This window comes from Pseudophryne corroboree, chromosome 6 (genome assembly GCF_028390025.1).
Source record: "Pseudophryne corroboree isolate aPseCor3 chromosome 6, aPseCor3.hap2, whole genome shotgun sequence".
NCBI classification, from domain to species: Eukaryota; Metazoa; Chordata; class Amphibia; order Anura; family Myobatrachidae; genus Pseudophryne; species Pseudophryne corroboree.
Genome location: NC_086449.1, coordinates 124,724,539 through 124,734,843, shown reverse-complemented (window position 1 = coordinate 124,734,843; position 10,305 = coordinate 124,724,539). Strand labels below are relative to the sequence as shown.

Sequence of the window (10,305 nt, the reverse complement as noted above, 5' to 3'; positions counted from 1 at the left end):
GGGATCCTCCAAGTTGCTATTATGGACGGAGGGGAATGTGCTACAGGAGGCGGCTTATAGCATGGCCCTAAGTGTGATATGGCATTGCAAGGGAATACATACTACATCCCAGGGACTCACCTTCGGGCTGTCGGTAAACCGGCACCAGTGTCCTGAGTTATGTCAAGATTCCGGCATCGGTCACATGACCACCGCATCCCGACAGCTGGGATGCTAAACGCATCCCATTGTAAGTGTGTCCTCTAAGTAAATCTAGGTCATTTAATAACAAGACTTTAGTTTTCTGTGTAGATGATACTTTAATGATGACATGAATTGTAATGAAAAACAATATAGTTTCCTATAACTTGATGCTGATAGCAGTGGTGAGACGGTTTGCTGCAAATTAACATATTAAATAGCATAAATAGGTAGAGCATGTAGCACTGGACTGCAGCACAGTGTATTATACCTGGGCCTGTATCGTCCTGCCATCAGTGTACAATCAACAATTGGCTAACCACAGGATGGACTCAGGCCATCAGCTGGAGCATTACCCAGTGATATGCCAGGTCATTTCTCTCTGTTGGGTCCTATGGGGCAACCTTCAAAACTTATGGCACCTAGATTGCACAAGTAGTCCATACATGCAGCCCTTAACAAAGAAAGCCTTGCACAGCGTCATTATAAAATGTTTTCCAGAAGTAAGTAAATCAGCTGTTTTCTCTATGTCACTGTCAGGACCCACGTGCATTCTTTCTCCCGAGCAGCTGACAAAATTTAGTGCAAGCCTAAAAGTTTCAGAAGACTATTTACCATATCCATACTGGGCAGCGGAGAGCAAACAGATGAGTCCTCTCGGATGTAAGTATTGGATGACACGTTGATTCAGTTATACACACTTTGCAGGGCCATTCCCTACCGCCTGCCACTCATTGGTTCAGATCTACTTTCTAATGTCCAATCCGACTCCAGTGCTTAGATTGTCTTGTGATGTCACTATACCCATAATCAATGCACTTTAAAAAAAAAAGTGAATCTTTCTGAAAAAAAAATGTTATACTTTTTTTTTTTAAGACCATTATACCCTGTATTTGATAAATGGGCTCCCAGGAATACATCTGATATTTTACTGTGCAGGATCGTTGTAGGTTTTGGTATATAATATTTTTCAGCTCTCCTGTGCGGCCTTTAATGTTATATTGTCATACTGACTTTCTTCCCTGCTCTGATTTCCCCACTCATCTTCATCTTCCACTTTTCTTCCTCCTTTAAGCTTTGTTCCCCCTCCCCTGGGGACTGCATAATCATCCCATCCCGGTAAATACGGATATTCATAGCCGATATCATGGGCGTCAGTGCCTTGACTCTTCCAAGCATCAACCCTGATGCCTTCTGGCTCATCGTACACTGGATTAACAGGGAGTTCTGGCTCGTCATAAATATGCTCATGTTTGCGAAGGCTTTTTGATTTTCTTTGGGTGGGAACTGGTCCAAGAAGACCCCCAAAGCCTGTAGCCAACAGGTTTTTTGCCACTTTGTCAAAAGGGACAGCATATTCGCTCTCCAGGGCGGTGTTGTTAGCAGCCGGATTGCTCTGGGGACATTTAGATGGATGCAACGAAGAAGAGCGGATGGGTTGCCGTGGTGCAGTGATCGCTTCCTCTTGAGGTTGTTCTTTTGTAGTTGGGGACGAGGCATCATTTTGGCTGGCTTTGATGGCACATTCAATGGCCTGGAAAATCTGACATCCATGGGCTGTCTCAAATTCAAAGTTGCCTTCTCCAGAAGCACAGCGCCGGCCAGCCTCAAAGGAGAACATAGTCTGTTGTGGGAGAGGAAGGAGAAATAATCAAGATATTAAAGCAAAGTGAGAGCGAAGGGACATTAAACCTTATACAACAGACACAATATCGATGGTGATTAACTTGAATCTCTGTGAAATGATGTCCAGCTCACAGATGATTTGTTAAATGTTCCGTCAGTAAATAACCATCTCCATGGTGAAGATGTCATCTAAATCACTTTAATTAGTGTACTGGAGTTGGCTGGTACAACTAAAATCAGCCTGAATAGTAATGACAAAACAGTACGGAGAAGGGGAAGTATTCACATCTGCGCCACTGAGACAGTTGTCATGGAGATTTCTAGCCGAGCTTCTCAGTCATCTCCTTGAGAACCCCAGTGTGTTTTGGGATTTTCTCTGGATCGGATAAGTTTGGACCAGTCAGTTATATTCATTTACATGCACAGTACTCCTAGCATGGCCTGAAGCTAGTGCTAGATCAAAGAGTGTCACAGGAATAAGCACTTCTGTACCTTGTCTCTGCCAAATCTCCTGAGGTATGGGTAAGGCCAGCTGAAGATCAGACTACCAGCCTGACGATCTCGCAGGGAGAGACAGTTCTCTTCAGCTACAAGTGTGTACATGCCGGACAGACCGCAGCGAGATGATGCACTTGTCTGTCTCACCCGCACTAGAAAGTGACCACCTACAAATGGAAAGTGTTGCATGTTATTCATGTATATTATGTTATGTATAATATTGATATCATGCAGTTACCATTTAGACGTGAAATTATTAAGAAAAATATAAATATTTTTTGCCTAAATTCACATCATGACAATTAATATTTGTACATAAATTACTATTATGCTCTTGCCGGGAGACGGGCTCTGATAACAGTCTGTCCCGGCGATGAGCTGGAAGCAGAGTGATAGCTTACGCTGCAGTCCCTCCGTGGTAATCCTGGGGATCCTTACTATTTGCAGGCACAACCTGAAAACTTGTTTCAGCGGATATACTGCAAATATTAAATCATAAATAGGCCCCTATGCAGATGCAGATGAATAAATTAATGATTCCAATATTTAGATTTTTGAGACCAGCTGTCTTCTATATCGCTGATTATTTCATTTTTATACAAGTCTATATTACACAAATAAAATGTCAGTAAACAAAAAATAAGATTTTACTCACCGGTAAATCTATTTCTCGTAGTCCGTAGTGGATGCTGGGGACTCCGTAAGGACCATGGGGAATAGACAGGCTCCGCAGGAGACTGGACACTCTAAGAAAGATTTAGTACTACTGGTGTGCACTGGCTCCTCCCTCTATGCCCCTCCTCCAGACCTCAGTTAAGGAAACTGTGCCCGGAAGAGCTGACATTACAAGGAAAGGATTTTGGAATCCAGGGTAAGACTCATACCAGCCACACCAATCACACCATATAACTTGTGATAACATACCCAGTCAACAGTATGAACAACAACAGAGCATCAGACAAACCTGATGCAACCATAACATAACCCTTATTTAAGCAATAACTATATACAAGTATTGCAGAAGAAGTCCGCACTTGGGACGGGCGCCCAGCATCCACTACGGACTACGAGAAATAGATTTACCGGTGAGTAAAATCTTATTTTCTCTAACGTCCTAGTGGATGCTGGGGACTCCGTAAGGACCATGGGGATTATACCAAAGCTCCCAAACGGGCGGGAGAGTGCGGATGACTCTGCAGCACCGAATGAACAAACACAAGGTCCCCCTCAGCCAGGGTATCAAACTTGTAGAACTTTGCAAAAGTGTTTGAACCCGACCAAGTAGCTGCTCGGCAAAGCTGTAATGCCGAGACCCCTCGGGCAGCCGCCCAAGAAGAGCCCACCTTCCTTGTGGAATGGGCTTTTACTGATTTTGGAGGCGGCAAGCCAGCCGCAGAATGAGCCTGCTGAATCGTGTTACAGATCCAGCGAGCAATAGTTTGCTTTGAAGCAGGAGCACCCAGCTTGATGGATGCATATAGGATAAACAGCGAGTCAGGTTTCCTGACTCCAGCCGATCTGGCTACATAAATCTTCAAAGCCCTGCCTACATCTAGTAACTTGGAATCCTCCAAGTCACGAGTAGCCGCAGGCACCACAATAGGTTGGTTCACATGAAAAGATGACACCACCTTTGGCAGAAATTGCGGACGAGTCCGTAATTCTGCCCTGTCCATATGGAAAACCAGATAGGGGCTTTTACATGACAAAGCCGCCAATTTTTGACCACTTTCCACGTGAGATATTTTAACTCCACGGTCTTAAGCGGCTCAAACCAGTGAGATTTCAGGAAACTCAACACCACGTTAAGATCCCAAGGTGCCACTGGTGGCACCAAAAAGGGGCTGAATATGCAGCACTCCCTTTACAAACGTCTGAACTTCAGGTAGAGAAGCTAGGTTTTGTATGAAAGAAAATGGATCGGGCCGAAATCTGGACCTTAATGGACCCCAATTCTAGGCCCAAAGTCACTCCCGACTGTAGGAAGTGAAGGAAACGGCCCAGCTGGACTTCCTCTGTAGAGGCATTCCTGGCCTCACACCCAGCAACATATTTTCGCCATATACGGTGATAATGTTTAGCCGTCACGTCCTTCCTAGCCCTTATCAGCGTAGGAATAACCTCATCCGGAATCCCTCTTTTCTACTAGGATCCGGCGTCCAACCGCCATGCCGTCAAACGCAGCTGCGGTAAGTCTTGGAACATACAAGGTCCCTGCTGCAACAGATCCTGCCCTAGAGGCAGAGGCCATGGGTCCTCTGTGAGCATTTCTTGCAGCTCTGGATACCAAGTCCTTCTTGACCAATCCGGAACAATGAGTATTGTTCTCACTCCTCTTTTCCTTATGATTCTCAGCACCTTGGGTAAGAGAGGAAAAGGAGGAAACACATAAACCGACTGGAACATCCACGGTGTCACCAGTGCGTCTACAGCTACCGCCTGAGAGTCCCTTGACCTGGCGCAATACCTCTGTAGCTTTTTGTTGAGGCGGGATGCCATCATGTCCACCAGTGGCAGTTCCCACCGACCTACAATCTGCTCGAAGTCTTCTTGATGAAGTCCCCACTCTCCCGGGTGGAGGTCGTGCCTGCTGAGGAAGTCTGCTTCCCAGTTGTCCACTCCCGGAATGAAAACTACTGACAGTGTGCTTGCGTGATTCTCCGCCCAGCGAAGAATTCTGGTGGCTTCTACCATCGCCACCCTGCTCCTTGTGCCGCGTTGGCGGTTTATATGAGCCACTGCGGTGATATTGTCTGACTGAATCAGAACCCGTTGGTCGCGAAGCAGGGTCTCCGCTTGACTTAGGGCGTTGTATATGGCCCTTAGTTCCAGGATATTGATGTGAAGGCAAGTCTCCTGCCTTGACCACAGCCCTTGGAAATTTCTTCCCTGTGTGACTGCCCCCCACCCTCGGAGGCTTGCATCCGTGGTCACCAGGACCCAGTCCTGAATGCCGAATCTGCGACCTTCGAGAAGGTGAGCACTCTGCAGTCACCACAGGAGAGACATCCTGGCTCTGGGGGATAGGGTGATTAACTGATGCATCTGAAGATGTGATCCGGACCACTTGTCCAGTAAGTCCCATTGGAAGGCCGAAGGGAATGGCCTCGTATGATGCCACCCTCCTTCCCAGGACTCGAATGCAGTGATGCACTGACACCTGTTTTGGTTTTAATAGATTCCTGACCAGTGTCACGAGCTCCTGAGCTCTCTCTATCGGGAGATAAACCCTTTTCTGGTCTGTGTCTAGGATCATGCCTAGGAGAGGCAGATGAGCTGTAAGAACTAACTGCGACTTTGGAATATATAGAATCCAGCCGTGTTGCCGTTAAACTTCCAGAGAAAGTGATACGCTGTTCAGCAACTGCTCTCTTGATCTCGCTTTTATGAGGAGATCGTCCAAGTACGTGATAATAGTGACACCTTGCTTCCGCAGGAGCACCATCATTTCCGCCATTACCTTGGTGAATATTCTCAAGGCCGTGGAGAGACCAAACGGCAACGTCTGAAATTGGTAATGACAATCCCGTACCGCAATTCTGAGGTACGCCTGATGAGGTGGATAAATGGGGACATGAAGGTATGCATCCTTTATGTCCCGAGTCACCATAAAATCTCCCCCTTTCAGGCTTGCAATAACCGCTCTTAGCGATTCCATCTTGAACTTGAACCCTTTCAGGTTCAGGGATTTTAAATTCAATATGGGTCCGACCGAACCGTCTGGTTTCGGGACTACAACATGGTCGAATAATAACCCCCTCCTTGTTGATGGAGGGGAAACTTGACCACCACCTTGTTGAAGATACAATTTGTGAATTGCAGTTAACACTGTTTCCCTCTCGTGGGGGGAAGCCGGCCGGGCCGTCGGTGAGGGGGTATCTTCACAAAGTCCAGCTTGTATCACTGAGACACAATATCTATTGCCCAGGGATCTAACAGGGAGTGAACCCACTTGTGGCTGAACTTACGAAGGCGTGCCCCCACCGGGCCTAGCTCCGCCTGTGGAGCCCCAGCGACATGCGGTGGATTTTTGTAGAGGCCGGGGAGGACTTCTGTTCCTGGGAACTAGCTGTGTTGTGCAGCTTCTTTTCTCTGCCCCCGCCTCTGGCAAGAAAGGACGCACCTCGGACTTTCTTGTTTCTTTATACGAAAGGCTGCATTTAATAACGTCGTGCTTTCCTAGGCTGTGCAGGAATATAAGGCAAAATATCAGAATTACCAGCTATAGCTGTGGAGACCAGGTCCGAGAACCCTTCTCCACACAATCCTCAGCCTTCCATATGCCTCTTAAGTCGGCATCATCTCTCCATTGCATATTCTACAGGACACGTCAAGCAGAAATCGACATAGCTTTGACTCTAGGACCCAGTATACCCATGTCTCTTTGGGCATGTTTTATATATAAACCCATCTCTTAAGACAGCATCTTTAATATATATATATATATATATCTCTATATATACATATATATATATCTATATGCATACCAGGGTCTCAATCTCTGCTGATAAAGTACCTGTCCACGCTGCCACAGCGCTATAAACCCATGCCGACACAATCGCCGGTCTGAGTAGTGTACTAGAATGTGCACGCTATCTGCAGGATCCCTGAGAATAGCTAGTGCTACCTTCTGTGCAAACGTGACACCCTAGGGGAAGATTCCCATCACATCCTGGCCCTAGTGGGGAAAGGATACTGCCTGAGAATCCTTTGTGGGAAGCTGCAGTCTCTTGTCTGGAGATTCCCGCTCTTTTTCCTCATAAGAGGAGGGAAATTTACCTCAGCTTTCTTCCCCTTAACATGTGTACCCTTGTGTCAGGGACAGATGAGTCATCAGTGATATGCAAATCATCTTTTATTACAATAATCATATATTGAATACCTTTCAGCCATTTTGGCTGTAACTTTGCATTATCGTAGTCGACATTGGAGTCAAACTCCGTGTCGATATCAGTGTTTATTATTTTGGATAGTGAGCATTGTGAGACTCTGAAGGTCTCTGTGACATAGGGACAGACATGGGTAGATTTCCTGTCTGTTCTCTAAGCTTTTGTGCAATAAATTCACCTCAGCACTTACACATATCCAAATAGGTGTCGGCGTTGTCGACGGAGACACCCTCTCACACACATATTTGCTCTATCTCCTCCTTAGGGGAGCCTTTTACCTCAGACATGTCGACACACACGTACCGACACACCACACACACAGGGGATGCTCTATTTGAAGACAGTTCCCCCACAAGGCCCTTTGGAGAGACAGAGAGAGAGTATGCCAGCACACACCCCAGCGCTATATGACCCAGGAATCACACAGTAACTTCGTGTTAACCCAGTAGCTGCTGTATATATTGTTTTTACGCCAAATTTATGTGCCCCCCCTCTCTTTTTCACCCTCTCTATCGTGCAGGGGAGAGCCTGGGGAGCTTCCTCTCAGCGGAGCTGTGGAGAGAAAATGGCGCTGGTGAGTGCTGAGGAAGAAGGCCCCGCCCCCTCAGCGGCGGGCTTCTCCCGCGATTTTGTGTAAAATTAATGGCGGGGGCTCATGCATATAACAGTGTCCAACTGTATATATGCTGCTTTTTGCCAGGAGGTAATCAATTGCTGCCCAGGGCGCCCCCCCCCCTGGGCCCTGCACCCTACAGTGACCGGAGTGTGTGGGTTAGTGTGGGCGCAATGGCGCACAGCTGCAGTGCTGTTCGCTACCTCATATGAAGACAGGAGTCTTCTGCCGCCAATTTTGACGTCTTCTAGCTTCAACCTGCCGGCTTCTGTCTTCTGGCTCTGCGAGGGGGACGGCGGCGTGGCTCCGGGAACGGACGACAAGGTCAGGTCCTGTGTTCGATCCCTCTGGAGTTAATGGTGTCCAGTAGCCTAAGAAGCGCAACCTAGCCGCAGTTAGTAGGTTTGCTTCTCTCCCCTCAGTCCCACGTAGCAGAGAGTCTGTTGCCAGCCGAAGCTCTCTGAAAATAAAAAACCTAACTAAAATACTTTCTTATTAGCAAGCTCAGGAGAGCTCACTAAAAGCACCAAGCTCTGGCCGGGCACAGATTCTAATTGAGGTCTGGAGGAGGGGCAAAGAGGGAGGAGCCAGTGCACACCAGTAGTACTAAATCTTTCTTAGAGTGCCCAGTCTCCTGCGGAGCCCGTCTATTCCCCATGGTCCTTACGGAGTCCCCAGCATCCACTAGGACGTTAGAGAAATAGTTTTTTGTCAGTCCTTTTTATTACACTAGTCAACCACCAGCAACTCTGCTGAGCACCACTCTCCCATCTCCTGTACAGTGTATCTTCCCTGCTGAGCACCACTCTCCCATCTCCTGTAGAGTGTATCACCCCTGCTGAGCACCACTCTCTCATCTCCCGAACAGTGTATCTGCCCTGCTGAGCACCACTCTCCCATCTCCTGTACAGTGTATCTCCCCTGCTGAGCACCACCCTCCCGTCTCCTGTACAGTGTATCTCCCCTGCTGAGCACCACCCTCCAATCTCCTGTACAGTGTATCTCCCCTGCTGAGCACCACCCTCCCATCTCCTGTACAGTGTATCTCCCCTGCTGAGCACCACTCTCCCATCTCCTGTACAGTGTATCTCCCCTGCTGAGCACCACCCTCCCATCTCCTGTACAGTGTATCTCCCCTGCTGAGCACCACCCTCCCATCTCCTGTACAGTGTATCTCCCCTGCTGAGCACCACCCTCCCATCTCCTGTACAGTGTATCTCCCCTGCTGAGCACCACTCTCCCATTTCCTGTACAGTGTATCTCCCCTGCTGAGCATCACTCAACCATCTCATGTACAGTGTATCTCCCCTGCTGAGCACCACTCTCCCATCTCCTGTACAGTGTATCTCCCCTGCTGAGCACCACTCTCTCATCTCCCGAACAGTGTATCTCTCCTGCTGAGCACCACTCTCCCATCTCCTGTACAGTGTATCTCCCCTGCTGAGCACCACTCTCCCATCTCCTGTACAGTATATCTACCCTGCTGAACACCACTCTCTCATCTTCCGAACAGTGTATCTCCCCTGCTGAGCACCACTCTCCCATCTCCTGTACAGTGTATCTCCCCTGCTGAGCACCACTCTCCCATCTCCTGTACAGTGTATCTCCCCTGCAAGCACCACTCTCTCATCTCCCGAACAGTATATCTCCCCTGCTGAGCACCACTCTCCCATATCCTGTACAGTGTATCTCCCCTGCTGAGCACCACTCTCCCATCTCCTGTACAGTATATCTACCCTGCTGAACACCACTCTCTCATCTTCCGAACAGTGTATCTCCCCTGCTGAGCATCGCTCTCCCATCTCCTGTACAGTGTATCTCCCCTGCTGAGCACCACTCTCCCATCTCCTGTACAGTGTATCTCCCCTGCTGAGCACCACTTTCCCATCTCCTGTACAGTGTATCTCCCCTGCAAGCACCACTCTCTCATCTCCCGAACAGTATATCTCCCCTGCTGAGCACCACTCTCCCATATCCTGTACAGTGTATCTCCCCTGCTGAGCATCACTCTCCCATCTCCTGTACAGTGTATCTCCCCTGCTGAGCACCACTCTCCCATCTCCTGTACAGTGTATCTCCCCTGCTGAGCATCACTCTCCCATCTCATGTACAGTGTATCTCCCCTGCTGAGCACCACTCTCTCATCTCCCGAACAGTGTATCTCCCCTGCTGATCACCACTCTCCCATATCCTGTACAGTGTATCTCCCCTGCTGAGCACCACTCTCCCATCTCCTATACAGTGTATCTCCCCTGTTGAGCACCACTCTCCCATCTCCTGTACAGTGTATCTCCCCTGCTGAGCACCACTTTCCCATCTCCTGTACAGTGTATCTCCCCTGCTGAGCACCACTCTCCCATCTCCTGTACAGTGTATCTCCCCTGCTGAGCACCACTCTCCCATCTCCCCTGCTGAGCATCACTCTCCCATATCCTGTACAGTGTATCTCCCCTGCTGAGCACCACTCTCCCATCTCCTATACAGTGTATCTCCCCTGCT

General features: G+C 48.4%; 1 protein-coding gene across 1 annotated transcript in view; it reads right to left on the bottom strand.

Annotated features, from left to right (window-relative positions):
- Positions 1-290: 290 nt before the first annotated feature.
- Positions 291-10,305, bottom strand: part of DOK2 (docking protein 2) — a 99,022-nt gene continuing 89,007 nt past the window's right edge. Inside the window, exons 4-5 of the mRNA XM_063931826.1 lie at positions 2,299-2,471; positions 291-1,804 (exon numbers count right to left, since the gene is read on the bottom strand). Of these exons, the coding sequence (XP_063787896.1) occupies positions 1,151-1,804; positions 2,299-2,471 (827 nt within the window). The 3' untranslated portion in view covers positions 291-1,150. The remainder of the gene's footprint in view (positions 1,805-2,298; positions 2,472-10,305) is intronic.